Genomic DNA, 19,654 nt, shown 5'->3' with positions numbered 1-19,654 from the left:
AATAATACGATAACCTTGTTATCTGAATTGAATTCTCCCGCCGATTTGCCCGACCTTGGTTGTTGTTAGGTTATGTTCATTAAAGTGTCAGCTGTATGCCGCTATCGACGTAACAAGACAGTGTTTCTTACATTTTACAATAAACTGTGATAAAAATGTTTTCAATCGACGCTCCCGTGGAAATACAAAATTCAGAATATTGCAACTACAGGTCTCCATTGAGCACCAGATATGCTTCGAAGGAAATGCAATATAACTTTAGCGACCAGAAAAAGTTTTCGACATGGAGAAAGCTGTGGATTTATTTGGCGAAAGCTGAAAAGGTAAGTTTGTGTCACGTAATACGTAACATTATAAGTTTAGTCAATTTGATTATTTACGCACAAAATAGTATTTTATATATTTTATTTTTTTAATTTGAGCTGTCATCGGGAGTCGATTCCTAACGCGGAACAAAGTCTTTTGAGCTTTGTTTTGATTTTATATTAAATAGCGCATGCATTGCATGTTTGCAAGATGTGACATTTTGTAATAAATAGGTATTTGGTTTTTGAGTTGTATGTGGTAAAAAATTACCATGATCACTGTTCTCAAGTAGGTATAGGCCTGCAAAAAAAGTTGCTGTTGATGTTTTCTTTCTCCCTCGTAGCTCTTTCTGCCCTCGATCGCGATGGTGGAATCCCTGCCACTGGCATCAAACAGTGCAGCAGTGGTGACCGGAAACCGCGTACCTATTGTTCGACAAATAAACATCTCCTAATATAATCTGTTTATAAAGCATGGAGTAATGAAATTGCTTTAGTAGGTATACCTTATTATAAATAGTTATACAAAATTGCAGCAATAACGATTTTTTCTTATTGTGCGAAAAATCAGCTCAGTACGCAACCTTGGGGAACACCTACTTATATTAATCAATAAAAAGTGTTATTATTAGGTATGTACCTACAAGGAATTCATGGTTTAGTAACAGCCGCGCAATTCGATCCATCATAAAATTAAGCCAAGTACCTATGTTTGGCGCGGTTGGTCCGTAGATAGACAATCCAAGGCACGTTAAGTTAGTGAGTCCCTAAAATCATTTGAACATCTCTGACAGTCGTTACCGGTGATCAGTGGCCAGAAAGTCTGAAACCAGTCTTATCGGGTTGAGGAGGTCAGATAGACGGTTGCTCCATGTGAAACACTGGTACTCAGAGCTTATGTTATTTTCCCCCCGACAGTTTATAGCGACCCCATCATTGTTGGTAAAAGGCTTGGCAGATGTTCGGTCTTGGAGGAATGGACCACTCCCTCAAGGCTTGTGTTTGTTTGACACATACGTACCTACACATTTACATTAAGCGTCTACGTACTTTGGTTTTAAATATAAGCGACGAATAATATGTGTAGATACCACTCCATACGTATCCTACTCCATAATGTAGGTGCATATTATTTTGTGCATTTAATTTCAAAGCATGCATATTTTGAGATTTCCAATTTCCCAGCAACAGTTGTACGAAGTCCATGTGCATCGAAATAAAACATTATTTAATGCATTTATTTATTAAATTGTTACATACAGATACATGACGTGTATTACATTATTTTTGTTCTTATCCAAAGAGTTTAGTTTGTGAGTGACGCGGGTACCTTTTGTTATTAAAATGGGGAATAAATAAGGTAACATTAGCGCCGGTTACATAAGTTATATATTTTTATTTACATGTTTCATATAAATCTTAATATTTTCTTATAATTAACGTTCACAACTCATGTGATATCCACACGTTATTTTTCCATAATAATAATATTTAACATTATATCTAAATTAACTAAACTGATGATGAAAAATATTCTATCTATGCTACGATTATTTTTAGACACCAATTGAATCTACAACTATTTAGAAGACTCTAACACCTTATATGCCTAGGGCCTGTCTCACCTCCTTGGTATAGATAAGGCCAGATTATTTTATTCACGTATTGGAACATCATTTGCATGAAATTATCTGGTCGTTAAAGTTAATCGATTCTAATCCGAAGATGATGAAACTGGCCTTAACCTAATAAAAGAGAAAAGTTATAAAGAAAATATTTTAACGAGAAAATTATTAATAAGAAAACATAAAGTTTAATCAGATCATGACAGTGAAGTTAAAGTGACACGATTTTGAAGAAATAAAGAAATTCTGAAGTCATCAGAGAAAGCTTAACTACCACTGGACGGATACTGATTACTGCTTTGGTTTATCCTTTAAATATAACTAATAATAAAATTAAATTTTACTTAATTAATTAAACAACTTAATAACATAACAAATGATTCGAATGAAATAAAACTTGTTTTTTTTTTACATTTTTCCGAAAATTCAATGATTTGAGTGCAAAAATAAAATTGATACTTATATCGTTTTCGAAATGTGTTGGAAAAATAATATAAACATTTGCGGTGGTCTTGCTTCGATTATTTGCATAAATGATTCCTTACCATGAATGAAAAATCCTGTTACATTAATTAAGAATATTTTCTTCTGAATGTTTGATTATTGATTTATTTGCTTGCTTTTCTAAAATAATTTAGAAACTGATTGAAGTCACGTTTTTATTTTTTTCATACATGGTAAGGACAAAAAGTTAATGCTAAAGAATTAAGTAAATATTTTTGTTGAATTTTGTGGAATGTCATAGTACTTAATTTTAACCGAATAATAAAACAAAATAATATAAAATCCTTAAAACTAATTAAACTTAATTCGAAAAAACGCAATAATTTAGGAATTATCCAAAAGAGCCAATATAAAAACAAAAATTATATTTTCGAATCTAAATTCTACAATCTCTAGCTTACTACTCATCCTTAAAAAGGATATACCTATCGCCGTGCCTATCCAAAATCATTGCATAATCTTAAAAAAAACTTATTTCTATTCTTAAACTTGCACTTGCGGCCGAAATACGTTTGCATTGAAAAAAAAGGCAAAAAAATATGCTGCACAAAAAAAGCTGCAAAATTATAGCTGTGTATCAAAATAAAAAGCTAAGTAAAATAATTACTGACCGTTTTATTTAATTTAGAAATCATAAAAAGAATTTTATTCCAATTTCAATAATGATTTATGATATAAATAGCTGCATTAATGAAATTAAATCTTAATCATTTTTAAATATAATGCGTAAGTAGCTGCCTTAAAATACTGAACTTAAATAATTATTTTTGATTCACAATTTTGCTGCCAATTCTCAATAGCTGCTTTAAAAAAATAAAATTATCAAATTATATAGCTGCTTACAATACTGAAAATAAAATTAGCATTTACTCTACCTGCCTTTTAGAAATAATTAACATTAAAGCTGAATTACATCAACGAATATATTGTTATTATTAAAAATAAAATTTATTTTCGTATGATATTTTTAGCTGTCAATAGGCTCTTGGTTTTAGCTGTCCAAAAAATATTAAAAATATTTTCGAAAAAGTAGCAGACAATTTAAAAATATATCCTATCTGTATCAAAAGTAATCTCACCTTAAAAATATAAAGAAAGCTGCCTGTAATTTTAACTGCAAAAGAATAGTTGCCTACATTTTAAATATACTTAAAAATATGCTGCCGTTTTGCACAATAACTGCTATAAAATAATTATATTAGCTGCGATTATTAATATACCAATTAAATAAAATTAATGTATTTAAAATATATGCTGCCATTAAATATAAATAATATTTTTTATGTAGCTGTTTCAAATAATAACATACTAACAAAATAATATAATTGAAATAGATACATATTAAAAAACCGGAGCTGCACCATTATAGTTGCCATAAAGCTACTTGATTTAAAAAATTGCATAAAATAGTTGCCATATAGCTGTTGATTTTAAAAATGTTAAATAAAGTTGCCAGAAAACTGCTTGATTTAAAAAATATTTAATAAAAGAGTTGCCATAAAGCTGTTGATTTTAAAACCTATAGCTGCTTGAATTAAAAAAAAAAGAAATAGTTGCCATTTAGCTGCTTTATAAACAAAATATGCAATTAAATAGTTGTCATATATAGCTGCTTGATATAGAAATAAAATAGTTGCCAAATATAAAAAAAATATCTACATAATAAAGCTGCTCGAATATTAAATATGCTATATAAAATAGTCGCCATAAATAGTTGCCTGATTAAAAAAAAGTATTAAACAAAATAGTCGCCAAAATGAGTATGTATGTCCAAATCCATAGCTACTACAGAGGGCAATCCGATAAAAATATTAAATAGAAATAAAAAGCTTTAGCTACCCAATGAGGCAACATATTGATATTATTATATACAACTTAAATAATATAAACGAAAATAAAAATCTTAACTACAATTATATTAAAATAATACTCTTAAAGGTTACTTAATGATTACGTATGTGTGGGCTTGCAACGGGTATAAAAAAAGAAAAAACAAACAAAAAACCAGAGAGCAAATAAAGAAAAATGGAAAGCTAATGAAAAAAAGGTGAAAATGAAGCGACTTAATCTATAAGACTTTGGTTTTCATAGCGAAAATTAATAATTAATATTCGAAATTAAAGGGAATAAAAACAAAAATATATAATTTAAGTAGTTATTCAGTAGTCAGCGTCTTCTCTGAAGGTTATGAAAGCATGGACAAGGAAGACCACGACCTCTATGACCGCGAAAACTCCCGAAGCTATAAGGAGGTCGTATGCTTGCTTGTTCGGACGAAGGTTTGTGTAGTAAGACCTGTGCCAATCTGAAATTAAAATGAATATTAATATATTAATATAAAATCATATAGGTACAAAATATTGCCAAATAAATAACAATAAAATTGTCATAATAAAATAAGTTCTTTTCCTTATTTTAGTTTTGAAAAGAAAATCTATGGTTTGAAAATCTGTTTTGCTAATGAAGTGGACAAAATGTAGATACACCTAATGAAAATAGCAACCAAATCATTTTAAAAAACATAACTTGTATTAGAAAGGAACGGAAGCTACACTTCACACCAATCCCCATAGACTAATTGTCTACATTTTTAATAGGCAACGTCAAGGCCCTGCCTTATACAGCCTAGTGGGCTCATAGGTGCACTGTGCATATCAATTATTATTTTACAACTATCCGTGACTAGTTTATTTAAACCTTTATGTTTGTTAGAACAAATATTTTTATTATATTAGTACTTTAGTAATTGCGTCGTAAAATCATATTCGCAAATACATGAGATAATTCCATTCAAAAGTCAACAGAGGTAAACTGCGGAGATAAATTTAATTTACAAATAACATGAGATATCTAAATATTGGAAATACTGCATTCCATAGTTGTGTGTTTTATGGCATCTTCATCATCTTAGTAGGTACATAACATTCCACTATAATTATAAAGACAATATTTGTCTATCGGTATATTCCAGCCGACCCCAATATTCTATCTCCTCTATGGGGCTTATGTCAAATTCTATCTCCAGTATGCAAAACAACGGATAGATTCGGTTATTGAAATCCGTTGTAAGTAGGTTTTAAGCATACATTGTGTGGCCCAGCGTAATATATGAATAGGTAATATTATTGCGATGTTATTATCCACGGTCTATCGGATCACTGAGCAAGGTAACTACTAGATTATTAGTTGTTTGTATTCTTGAATATATATCGTAATTACAAGTTGATACGCATGTAAAAAATGTACCGTTTAAATGGCTAGTTTAGTAGAGCAATTGTGCTTATAACACGTTTTACAAAATTAGTTTTGGTTAATTAACTACACAAAAATAATATGAAAGCTGATTCTGAAATGCAACTTTTCCATTTCACCCTGGAAAATTGAAAAAATGATTTGAAAATCTCATTTAATTTAAAAGACTGGCAACTCTAATCAACCTGTAGACGCACATTCAACCTCCTTAAAGTACCATTCCCAAAACAAAATACCAAAAAGGTCTATACCAACGAGGTCATATCACTCACCATAGAATATGACAGCAGCGGCGGCCGTGAACATGATGACGCCCAGCACTGAGAAACCGATGGAAGTCCTCCAGCCAGGAGACTCGCCGAACAGCCTCGCGATGATAAGAACACCGGTGATGATGATGTAGCCTGGATAAAGGAAATTTATTTTAATATTTTTGGGTCTGAAGAATAAAGGACATCATTCATTTTGGTTCAAAATCAAATACAACACGTCCGCCTGAGCATTTGTGCTTGAAAGTATTATTTGAGTTCTAAAATAAAAACTTTAAACAAACAAATTTTATTTCTCGGATTTCGGTAAAAACATATAAGTACCTGGGTACGATGTTTCAGGTTTGGGTTACAAAGATTTTCGAATCGTCACACTTAGCTAATTGTTTTAGATTTCGTTACGTAATTATTATTATTAATTCTAATAGATTGATAATTTGCTATAGCCGCACCTATTACAATGTTACAAATTGATTTATAAATAAAGTGAAACTTAATTTTGGCAAGGTTTCCAAATGATTGAACAATTTTAACAATCAGGATGAAATCTATAACATTAAAGATTTTGCGTGCGAAGAAGCATTTAAACATTTCCGTTCGAAATAGTTTTAACACTTTAGGAAATGGAATTAACTTCTTAATGATGTACCTAGTCCGAACTATTAACCTACTGAAAAATAGGCCATCCATTTAATAGCTTTTCAAACAATCTTATAAAAGCGTAACGAATTCAATATAAACTCAATTATGTAAACCGATAAACAGGAAAAAATCATAATAATGTTATGAACAATAAATCGAGCATCGACACGATTCAGGAAGTTATCGCAAATCGGTTTACGGTTGACGGTTTACGTTTACAAGTGTTTACAGTTTTCACTTTCACACACAAAGTTCATTGAAACCAATTTTCCACTCGAGTATCGAGTGAAAACGATCCGACGAAAAATATCATCGATATTTCATGAATATAGTTATTTGCTTCACTATTCATGAGTTGCGAAATGATTCTACAGTCGACTGATCGAGTATTGAAGACTTTTTCAACGATTTCTTGTTGCGTTTATTATTATTGTTAGCTTTTTTTAGTAAACAAAGGTAAACATTTTAATGGTTGACTATTGTGTCAAAATCTGTGCCCGTTTAGGCGTAAAATCACTATTACAATTCGAAGGATGCTAAGACGTGTAGTGAACAAACGATTACACACTACATTAAAAAGTAATTAAAGAAAAGTTGATTGACACTATATTGTTCAAACCATGTTTTTGCCTACAACCCATAAAAGTGGTGGCCTCATGTATCCCAACTTGAAAATGGGGTTTTCCCATAGTCCCCTTGTTTTTCGTTCGTTTCACTTATAAGTGATTTGCGTTCCTTATTTGTTAATTGTCACCTTGTTAATTCACCATTTGGCCGGCCATGAAGAGTGCCACAATCGATTCTGTGACAATTGGTAAATTGAAAGATTAGAACTAATTCTATTAGAAACCGGGTCACGGTTTCAGCATCCTTAGCTGAACAGAAACAACGAAGTTTTTACTGAAATTGATTTTACAAAAAGTAATGAACATTTTGAAATGATACAAAGGAATATTACTTGCAATTACTGAAATGTAAACTGTCTCTGACTTGCATAGGTGCAATATCTAGCTTCCGACAGCGGTAAACTTTCCGCACCCAGATAAAAAGTAGGCTATATGGCAGCTATACCTATGTTATTCTAATGTATAAGCTATATTACTGCCAAGTTTCCATATGTATACACTTTCGAGTTTATAATATTGTTAAAATAACACTTATGTTTTATTGCAGTTAATTTTATATGTAAGTATGTTCCTCTTTCTTGTAAATGTATTTAATGTAGCTGCAATACTTACTGGAGTAGGCAGAGTAGATGACGGCAATATGCCTTTGGTCCGACTGCACCACTTGCGGAGAGTACAGAGCGCCCACAATCAGACCGATTGCTATCACCGCGATTATCTGAAAATAAAACATCAATTAGGGACCGCATATCAATACCCTGCTTTCATAAATGTGACTCTCATCATCATCATCCTCAGCCTATCGCAGTCCACTGCTAGACATAGGCCTCTCCAAGTGCACGCCTATATAAATGTGACTCTATTTAACAATAACTTCAATGAAACAAATTCTTCAATGTCGCTCTGCAACATGGCCCAGTTTTTCCAAAAGCATGTTCCAAAATGAATCTTGTCTAGTTTTTCCTTATTGCAAAAGAAAGTTCAAAATATTTCAATCAAGCTTTCGAGGACCACAACCGTTTGCAATTCTAACTCATTAACTTTTTGTATTAACATCACAAGTCATTTTATTCTGTCTAGTTTCCAAAATGACAGGTCACGTACGCGTCTAAAAACCATGAGATCGTTTAAAACAAGCGTTTTCGAGTTTTTGAGTGAAAGTGTCCTACGATTGTTGGTCTGGTGGTCGCATTGTCATAAATGTTTTCTCCTTTTGGTCGTGTTTCGATACCGCAAGTGATTTTCCATCATGGCCACAGTGTTCATAAATGGCTATTACAAAGGTTTTCACTTTCGCGCATCGTTTAGTTAACCACAGTTATATGATTTATTATTTTATAATAGTTAAAGTAAAAGTGTTGCTGTTGTCATTTTGTCATTTGAACTAGCTTCAGCCAGCGGTTACACCCGCGTCTTGTGGGAACTCTTTTATGCACCCGGCTTTTCCTTACTTGATAAAAAGGCTATTTTACACTGAAATATGTTTCCATTCCATCCAATCGGTCCAATAGTGCCCGAGATTAGCTAATTTTGGCAAACGAGCAAACTCTTCAGCTTTATAGACATACATAGGTGTAATCTAGGGTGTATCTAAGAAAGAATACCTATGCTTACAAAGGGTTGTGCTGTTTTACGGTCTTCAACCTTATAAGTCGGTTATGCTCCTGGCTTAAAGCGTGATCTCTGAAGCCCTACATATCCTTTAAAGGGAAAAGGATAATTCTGTTACTGCACTCTCGGCTCTTGCGATAATCACGCTCGTTGATGCAGTGGATTATAACCTGTAATTGGGTCTAAACATAATATTACAAGTCTGCAATAATGGTATTGAAACTCAAACAACAATTTAACAAAGGAGGTGTACTGTGTTTAATTAAACACAAGTACGAGAGCACAAGGGATCCTTTGACTTCAAGGGCACTGTGTCATGCTACAAATTATCATGTCTTGCATCAACGTGGTCAGTTCCCATATATACATAGCCACCATAATTGCACGCAATTACGGCCATGCCTTGCGATCATCCAGTTGTATCGATTTCCAATTATACAATGTATTAAATGGTTTAGTTTAGATGTTCTAGTTTTTAGTGTTACATTTTCTATTGGCTCGCATTTTTCTTAGCGCTGTTCGAATGATTCAGAACTTTCACATTTTCTTGTTTTCTACTTCATCCTCTGTTGGGTGTTGGTGATTAATTGCTGTAGGATCTTCCTCTAAGATCAACCGATGCGTGCAAATTGTGTTTTGCTCGTTTATTTTTCAGTTCCACCTGTTCAATGTCTTCTATAGCCACGGATGTCTTTTGTTGTTCTTTGTGTTTTTTTACACGATTGGCATGGTCATTTGGACGTGACAATGAAACAATATTAAACCTTGCATTTATCGACAAGACCCCTTCTTCTAAACAGTATTTCCTATCGATTATTTGCCTAAGTTTTTACTATGTGTTTGGACTTTTTTGGGAAGTTTTCCAAAAAGTTTTTGTCAGTCTTCGTTGTCAACTTACCAGTTCGAGAGCCCGTAGCCCGACGCACCAGTACTGCTTGAGGGCGGCCGCAGCCCTGCTGTCCCGGTCGTTGGAGGCTGCCTCATCGCCCTTCTTGGCCTGCGCCTCGGCCTCTCGGTCGCCCGCCGACATGGCCCACACTACTCGAGCGCCACCGCCGTACTCAGACACCTGGGAAAAAGGAGTTTGTGAGATATGTAAAAAAACTATGGACAATCTAAAGGGCATTTTGGAAAACTTAAGGTCTTTCCTGAGAAAAACACAATGACCTACACGAGGTGACGTAAATACCTAGATATACACCTCTAAATATCTCCATGTCATGATGAAGTGATTGTTCAAAAATTGAACACTTCTATTTATAATTATCTTCTATATATTATTATTTTGTAAATTAAAACTATACGTAATTGTACAACTACAGGACACTCTGTGGTGATACTATGGTTGCTGAAACTAAACAAAAACATACTTTTCCTGAGACAAAATAACATATAACTTGTAAGCATTCTCACTAAGCACGTAGACAAGTTCCTCCATCAGGTACGACTAATGAAGGCATCACTTTAAACTGCCCATAAAGCAATGTCGTGTTCCAATTCATAAGGAAGTCTTGTACTGTCAACGTGACACTTATGGTGTTCAACTTTATGTATGCCCATGATAATAACGGCGACTATAATCTAGCCTAATGACTGTTATTGCCCAGCTTGCGTGCTTCTGACAAATTATTACGCCTATATCTCAATTTTTTTACAACAAATTAGAATTGTGACTCAGGATTTAGGTACATAACTGTGTGATACGCAAATTATCATCTGAAACGTTGCGTGATTGTAATAATACTGAAATATTGCGTTAATTAATTCAATTAATACTAACGAGTCTCATTTACGCGTGTTGTTAAATATTTGAAAAGTGGTTGGTTATAGACGACAATGCATAAATCATAAACAAGCTGAATGCCAATCACTGAAACGGAACGCAACTGGCGCGTTATGCTTTCCCAAACGAATGTTGTTTTTTACAAACATTGCTTTGCCACTTAATAATGAAAAAAAACATCACGTAAGCAGTAGCTGAGGCCATTAATGGATTAATGATCATTGGATATCAATTTAGTATTCAGGTAATGTTTTTGTTTACAGTTCCGAAAGAAAATAGCTTGCTGAAAGTTTCAGGAAAGCGTTTATAATTCTAATTAACTTAAGTCACCAATCGATTATTTGAGCTATAACTATTCTCTATGCTTAATTAATTTTATAATTTGCATATAATTAATGGTTTGGAATATTTACTTAGACGGTTTAGTTTCCGATGATTATCAACGCGAGTGCTTGCTTATATTGCAGATAACTTAATTTATTATTGTTCAATAATAATTATCACACAACTTCAAATATAGCTTCCAGTTACATTGAAATAATGTAAACACAACAAACATTTTCCCTCTACTAGCAAATATGGTGTATTAAATTCAAAAGAACTAATTAAAATGCAAAATACATAAGTACCGCTAGCACCATAACATGCAATTACAATAGAAGCACAAAGGCATACATTATTGAAAAAAAAATCTTACCAAAGACCGAAATCAAAAACTCCGAGCAGCGACAATGAACGCACTATTTTATTTTGTTTTTAATTCACTTGCACTTCGAAATTCAAATTCAAAATGTTAGGCGGTTTCGGCGACGAGAGATGTTTACTAAGCTCAGTGCAGACACGAGTGCGTTCGGGCCACCGCGCGATGCGACTACCGCTTGGCCGACAATCGGCGCTCCTCTATGCTTCATTTGAAAATAATCCAATGGTCTCTGATTGTCCTTCCGTTTTCCCTTATACCGCCCTTTGTAACACGTTATGGGGGAACCACGAGAGGTCAAGTAAAATTGGCCGTTGAACCGTAGAACCGGTGGCGTAGTAATGCGTAGCAGATGAGTAAACAGCTTTCATTCATTTGTAAAGTTTGCGCTAGAACTGGAACTTACTATAGAAACGCATTTAAGGTGTGTCTTTAAAACACATCAGATCGATATTACGTATATCACAGCATAATTTAATTTGGGCTAACAATAATTAACTCCGTGTTTGCAACGCGAAAATTCGCGAAACTGAAAACCTTACTTAATCGTTAGCTGGTTCATAATACTTACGTATTACAAATGCATTCTCTTTTTTACATAATCCTGCGTAGTAAGTCCATATTTCAGATTCATATTTCAGAGTTGGTTTCCACTTGAGGAATACTAGGCCACTATAAAAATACTTTTCCCTTCGAGTAGCTGTGAGTGGTCACAGAATGGTTCCCTAAATCGTTTGATCGGTTTATTTTGGTACGCATTCGATTAAGGAACTCACGAGTCCCGGCATGGTTGCGAAATAGTTCTTATTGATTAAATAATGGAATGGAACTATTTGTACTATTATTGTGGGAGGCTGTTTTCTGTCATACTTTACGATGTTCATCTTGGCAATCTGTGCGCTGACGGCAGTTAGATGGCGTTTTGGCTTAAAACCAAAGCTGTGATTGTAAACATAATGTGTAGTCAGTGTTTTCATACACTAAATCTATTTTTATTTAATTAAATTAGGGTATCTTACAATCGTGAGTAGTAAACTACTAATAAGGAACGGAGAACGTGACTGTCACTTCAGTATAGTGAAACACTTTGGAATGAGTATTTACTTTAGTATTTTCTATCTAATAAAAAGGTTAGGCACTTGTAATAACTTAAGAGATTATTTTAATTACAAAACACAAGCCTATATCAATCACAAACCAACATAAAATGTGATTTAACATCACCGTGCGCGTTGGATCGGCGCAAACGCATTTATTATGTAGCTATTCGTAAATTGAAAAGCCACTTTCTAGCGTTTTCCGGTCTAGAAGTCAGCGCGCATTTCTGCACACATGTGCGCGCACGCACCTCGATCGCGAACGATAAATATGCGAAATTATAAATACGTATGCTATTATACTGACATGCAATTTGTGATCTTTATTTTGTAGAGATGATGTTTTTGTGCGTTGGTCTTGTGAGAAAATGTTCAGGTTGCCAACTTTGTAGGTTATTTAGCTCGGCTTTGAGCTTTTGAGTTTTCTTATTACTAGTATTTTTTTATGTTGGTAAACCTTTTTCCTTGAACTAACTGAAGTTAATTAAATCTAAGTTTATCGTGGTTTTCGAAACACGGAACGTTATTGTAACAATATTTTCACAAAATTAAATGTGTGTTCGTGATTAATTAATAATATTAATTGACCAAATAATACGTTACAGATCATTAACTTTAAAATTATTTAAGGTTTATTTCTTTACTTAAACGCAAAAAACAATACTTTACCCGTAAATCGTGATTAATTCATGAATATTTTCCTGTATTTCAGACGTCAAACAACAAGATGTCATGTTTACAGTACAATTAATTGCTCGCGATTTTCAGAAATTATGACTAATTACAGCTTAATAATGGTTTGAGACACCATTATTCATACTATGTACGTGCTATGGGAAGAATTGTTTTTATGGAACATATTATATTTCCATTCAATAAGTTGACTAATTACAATAAAGTCGGTTAAGGTCTTTACCTGTAAGTTATTGGCCTACTCTTTGAGGAAAAGCCTCTGAAAAGTAGTATACAAGCATTTTGTTTAATACTAAGCAAATAATAATTAAAAATATGAGAAATTATTTTCGCAACGTACGCGATGCTGATTTTCGATACAGAGTACTCACTGCGCACAGTATGTAGGTAGGTACATGAAACCACATTGAAATATTAGGGTATCTAATTTTCTTGAATTAGGTACCTACTCAATTCTTAAGGCAACTGATAGGCTTGGAACCATGACTTAAAAACCGGCCAAGTGCGAGTCGGACTCGTGCACGAAGGGTTCCGTAAATTACAGTTAAATCAACCTATCTCAAAAACTATAAGAGATACTTTGATCAAACCAAAAATCGTTGAAAGAGTTAATTAGCATGCATCACCTCTATTTTTTTTAGAATTTTATACCCCGTAGTTATAAAAATAGAGGGGGGGGGGACATACTTTTTACGACTTTGAGAGCTGATATCTCAAAAACCGTTCACTTTAAGAAAAATGTTTTTTAGAAAACTTTATATCATTTTAAAAGACCTTTCCATTGATACCCCACACGGGTATGTACATCGAAAAAAAAAATTTCATCCCTCAGTTACATGTATGGGGGGCCCCACCCCCAATTCTTTTTTTTACTATTTAGTGTCATATTTTTGTAGCGGTTCATACAACACATATTCCCATCAAATTTCATCACTGTAGTACTTATAGTTTCCGAGTAAATCGGCTGTGACAGACGGACAGACGGACAGACGGACAGACGGACATGACGAAACTATAAGGGTTCCGTTTTTGCCATTTTGGCTACGGAACTGTTGGGAGAAACGCAGACATGCGCATTTAGTACGTTTAGTAACAAATAACTATACTAGTGTATAGTCTATGGTCCAAGACATAGTATGGTCTATGGTTGTAGGCACCTCTCTTCTACGATTTTGACAATTGGTATTAACGTGCTCTGTAATCTTTGTAATATTAATTAAGTCCAATAAATAGTTTTCTACAGTTTAAAAGTCTTAGTCTTTTCTTATTTCAACAGGTTATGGGCTTCTCCCGATCTGTAAAGTGTAGTACAGTGAAAATACAAAGTAAATTAGCTAATCTTGTTCAGTAAAACGTATAACCTAAAAATTGAGCACGCGGTCGCCGAAGTTTTTATATTTCAGCTATAATCTCTTGATAAAATGACATCAAACAATGGGTCATTGGTACAAATTGAAAAACTTACTGGCCGAGATAACTGGACAAGCTGGAGTTTCGCAGTGCAAGCATACCTGGAACTCGATGATTTATGGGATTGTGTACAAGGAACAAATACTGATCCAAAGAAAGAAAAAAAGGCTAAATCAAAAATAATATTACTAATCGATCCAATAAATTTTATACATATCCAGGATGCGACTACATCAAAACAGATTTGGGAAAATTTATCAAAAGCATTTGAAGACTCTGGTTTACTGAGAAGAGTTGGTTTATTGCGAGACTTAATTAACAGTAATTTAGAAACAAGCACCAGTGTAGAAGATTATGTCAACAAAATCATGAGCTCAGCTCACAAGCTCAGAAATATTGGATTCACAGTTGACGATGAATGGCTCGGGACTTTGATGCTGGCAGGTTTACCCGAAGAATACAAACCTATGATTATGGGTATAGAAAGCTCAGGAGTAAAAATAAGTGCAGATATGATTAAAACTAAACTTTTGCAAGAAATAAAAGCTACACCAAGTAATTCAGCTCTGTACACAAGTAATAAAAATACTCAAGCTAAGTTCAAAAACACTCAGCATCAGTCAAAGTCAAAAGGTCCAAGATGTTTTAATTGTAACAAATATGGACACCTTGGTAAAAATTGTTGGTTTCAGAAAAATAAATCACAGAGTAAAGAAAATAATAAAGGTTTTGTCGCAGCTTTCTCAGCCATGCAACTGAATGATTGTATTAACTGGTATGTCGATTCAGGTGCTTCGATGCATATGACAATGCATAAACATTTACTACAGAATGAAACAATACCACCGATATCCACAATCAAAATTGCAGACAATAAAACTTTACATGTTGAAAGCTGCGGTGATGTGATACTTCACATACCTAATAAAGATGGCACCAGCAGTGAAATATTAGTGAAGAATGTTTTATATGTGCCAAAGCTGTCTACAAACTTATTATCAGTTAGTAAAATAATAAAGTCTGGTTGTACAGTGGAATTTGATAAAACTGGCTGCTCAGTATATAATTCAAATAATCAAAAAGTGGCCACAGCAAATCTAATAAATGATACATATAGACTGAACATAAATTACAGTAAAATATTCGCCATGTCAGCAAAAGCAGAGTCAATTACACATCTATGGCATCAACGTTTGGGCCATCTAAATTATAATGATGTTCACAAGTTACCTAACTGCACGACTGGTGTACAACTATCATCACAGAAAGAAAAGTATGTATGTATTAGCTGCCTAGAGGGTAAGCAAACAAGGCAATCATTTCCAAGCAATGGCTCCAGGGCAAATGGGTTGCTAGAGCTAGTCCACACAGATGTATGTGGCCCGATACAAGTTGCTTCGATTGGCGGTGCCAGGTATTTTACAACTTTTATTGATGATTTTTCAAGAAAAGTCTATGTTTATATAATTAAAAGTAAATCAGAAGTGTTTGAAAAATTTATTGAATACAAAAACAGAGTAGAAAATGAGTTGAATAAAAAGATTAAAATTTTACGCAGCGATAATGGATTGGAGTATACTAATAACAATTTTGATAATTATTTAAGGAAAAATGGTATATTACATCAGACTTCCAATCCATACACGCCACAACAGAATGGTCTGAGCGAAAGAATGAACCGAACATTGGTTGAACGGGCAAAATGCATGATGCTTAATGCTGATTTACCGAAGAACTATTGGGCTGAAGCTGTAACAACTGCTGCATATCTAATAAACCGCTCACCCACACATGCTTTATCAGACATTACACCTCATGAAGTTTGGACCGGACAAAAGCCAGACTTGAGCAATATTAGAATATTTGGTTGTCCTGCTATGGTGCACATACCCAAAGAAAAGCGCCAAAAATTAGATGTGAAATCTCGTCAGCTAATCTTTGTTGGGTACAGTGAGTGCACAAAAGGCTACCGTTTTATAGAACCAAAAACTAATAAAGCAGTTATCAGCCGGGATGTACATTTTCTGGAAGAAAACATTAAAAGTAAAATAGTAGAATCAATTTCTTTTTCAGCACCTGAAACAAAAATAAATAATATTAATAAAGAAGAAGAAAAACAGCAATTGAAAGATAAAAATAATAATGAAAAGAATAATAAGAAAGAAGAAAAATTAACACATATATACTTACCATTGAATGAAGAAAAGTCTGAATTAATTACACAAGATGATGAAAACACAGATGAGGAAGAGCAGTCTTCTTCAGATAATATGAGTAACAATATTACAGATACCTCAAGTAATGCAGAATATGAAGATCCATTAGATGACACATACTTACCAAGTCAGAGTGTTGACATATCACCTGCAAATGAAACAATTATAAAAACCCGTCAGCAAAAAAGAAAGTTGGAAACAAATAATGGAAGTTCATCTTTATACATTTGCATGAATGGTGAGTCTACATCAAGCCTTCTTAACAATGATCCGCAAAGCTTAGAAGAAGCTCTTGAAAGTAATGAATCTGAAGAATGGAAACAGGCAATGAAAGAAGAATATGAGTCTCTTATTCACAATAATACTTGGTCTTTAGTAGATTTACCTGATGGGAAGAAAGCTATTCCATGCAAATGGGTTTTCAAACGAAAATTTGATCATACTGGAGAAATCAGTCGTTACAAGGCTAGACTTGTAATTAAGGGTTACAAGCAGAAAAAGGGAATAGATTACAATGAGATATATGCACCTGTTGTACGATACACGTCGATTAGATATCTCATTGGCATAGCTGCAAAATACAATCTTGAAATTCATCAAATGGATGCCATTACAGCATTTTTACAAGGAGATGTTGATGAAGATATTTACATGTCTCAACCACCCACTTTTGATCGAGGAGAGAAAGTATGCCATTTAAATAAAGCTATATATGGCCTCAAGCAAGCCAGTAGACAGTGGAACAAAAAGCTAAACTCAGTTTTGTTAGAAATTGGCATGAAACGATCAAAACTTGATCCTTGCATTTATTTTCGTATATTGAACAAAAATGATATTTTATTTATCTCAGTATATGTCGACGATCTACTTTTGTTTTTTAATTGTTTTGAAACTGGTGAAGAAATAAAGAAAAAACTCAAAGATAACTTTAGTATGAAAGACATGGGAAAAGCAAAACAATGTATTGGATTCAGAATAACACATGAAGATCAAAATAAAATATCACTGGATCAATCAATGTATATTAAAAAGATACTTAATCGTTTTGGTATGGATGATTGTAAACCAGTCTGGACTCCATGTGATCCAAACACTCAATTAAAGAGAGCCAAAAGTGAGGAAGAAATATTGAGAAACATACCTTATCAAGAAGCCATTGGGTGTTTATTATATTTGTCACAAGGGACAAGACCCGACATAACATATATTGTAAACTCATTAAGTCGGTACAATGGACAACCCACTGCAGAACATTGGACTACACTGAAGAGAGTTTTAAGATATTTAAAAGCCACCATTGATTATAAATTAACATATGATGGTAACTTGGAAGGCAATGTTACAGGCTTTTGTGATGCTGATTGGGCCAGTCATTCTGAAGACCGTAGATCCTGTACTGGATACATTTTTATTCTTCAGGGTGCTGCAATAAGTTGGTGCTCTAAAAAACAATTGACTATAGCCCTGTCAAGCACGGAGGCTGAGTACATGTCTCTGGCCACAGCTGTGCAAGAAGCTATTTGGCTGAAACAATTAGATGAAGACTTTTGGCCTGAATCATCAGCTATTCCTATTGTTGTTTATTGTGATAATCAAAGTGCCATTCGCATTTCAGGTAATGAAAGTTATCAACAGCGCAGCAAACACATTGATGTTCGCTACCATTTTATTCGAGAGAGGATTGCTGCCAAACAAGTCCTAGTAAAATATCAAAGAAGTCAAGACATGACTGCGGACATTTTGACCAAAGCACTGCATAGACCAAAACATGAAGCTTTCAGCAGAGCGATGGGTCTGCGTTCAGGAGAGAATGTTGGGAGAAACGCAGACATGCGCATTTAGTACGTTTAGTAACAAATAACTATACTAGTGTATAGTCTATGGTCCAAGACATAGTATGGTCTATGGTTGTAGGCACCTCTCTTCTACGATTTTGACAATTGGTATTAACGTGCTCTGTAATCTTTGTAATATTAATTAAGTCCAATAAATAGTTTTCTACAGTTTAAAAGTCTTAGTCTTTTCTTATTTCAACAGGAACCCTAAAAAATCTTATCTCTTAAGATAGCCTTGCAATCCAATACCTAAGTTTATCTATTCTCATTCGTGACGAATTTAATTGCCCCACTACTTATTTAGCAAATCTGAAAAGGTACTTGTCAACCGTCAAATTAATAACTGACACTGATGTCGGCAGTTATATTTTTTACAAGGATTAACCTTCATGACAGCCGTGACAAATACTGCGCGTACGCAAGGCCACTATAGGTAACAATTACGTTTTACTGATCTACTATCTGAAGCTGTAGTGCAAAAACGCCTGTGACTAAGCGTGAAAAACATCACATTATAGACCGATTGTTAATTTTACAGAATTATCCGTTTCGTGGCAAGTTTTCATAAAATAATGTTTGTTTATGATGATGCAGACTTTGTTTCGAAAATGCATAAAAAGTTTATTTATGAAGCCCTTGCTTTAACACAGACGTTTTCATAAACGTCTCAACTTCACGTGAAACAGGACCCGTAATTTCCTCAATATCAACTGTTTTAAGGCAAAAATCCCGTCGCCAGTTGCATATAAATGAAATATTAGACCATAACCGTGGCTTTTATTGGTAAGGGCAAAGAGTGAGCGTTGCGAACAATGAGTATTTGTCGCTCACGGCTTATGTTGTTAGACGGTGCCGCTATGGGCCATTGTTTGGTGACCATACTGACCATTACTTACCAACAGGCTACCGAACGGACATTTTGATTTTTTGACGTACCTCTTTGCTTGCAATTACATTGCCAAATTGATAAGGTTGTTTATTTTTAATCTGTGAACTGCAATGTAAACAAAAATAAGAGATGCCCCTCAGATAATAGGTACGTATAATCTTTGACCAAAACATGACCTCTAACAAAACTAAGTAGCT

The 19,654-nt window shown here is 33.9% G+C and overlaps 2 protein-coding genes across 2 annotated transcripts in view; one reads left to right on the top strand and one right to left on the bottom strand.

Moving 5' to 3' along the window:
* Positions 1-43: 43 nt before the first annotated feature.
* Positions 44-19,654, top strand: part of LOC110372045 (adenylosuccinate lyase) — a 43,511-nt gene continuing 23,900 nt past the window's right edge. The window contains exon 1 of the mRNA XM_021328560.3: positions 44-323. Within this exon, the coding sequence (XP_021184235.1) occupies positions 156-323 (168 nt within the window). The 5' untranslated portion in view covers positions 44-155. The remainder of the gene's footprint in view (positions 324-19,654) is intronic.
* The window catches only part of LOC110372047 (uncharacterized), a 35,411-nt gene continuing 19,237 nt past the window's right edge, over positions 3,481-19,654 (bottom strand). The window contains 4 exon segments of the mRNA XM_021328562.3: positions 3,481-4,739; positions 5,959-6,090; positions 7,836-7,941; positions 9,733-9,903. Of these exon segments, the coding sequence (XP_021184237.1) occupies positions 4,594-4,739; positions 5,959-6,090; positions 7,836-7,941; positions 9,733-9,903 (555 nt within the window). The 3' untranslated portion in view covers positions 3,481-4,593.

The sequence above is a fragment of the Helicoverpa armigera genome, chromosome 2 (assembly GCF_030705265.1).
Source record: "Helicoverpa armigera isolate CAAS_96S chromosome 2, ASM3070526v1, whole genome shotgun sequence".
Classification (NCBI taxonomy): domain Eukaryota; kingdom Metazoa; phylum Arthropoda; class Insecta; order Lepidoptera; family Noctuidae; genus Helicoverpa; species Helicoverpa armigera.
This window is presented reverse-complemented; position numbering and strand designations above follow the sequence as displayed.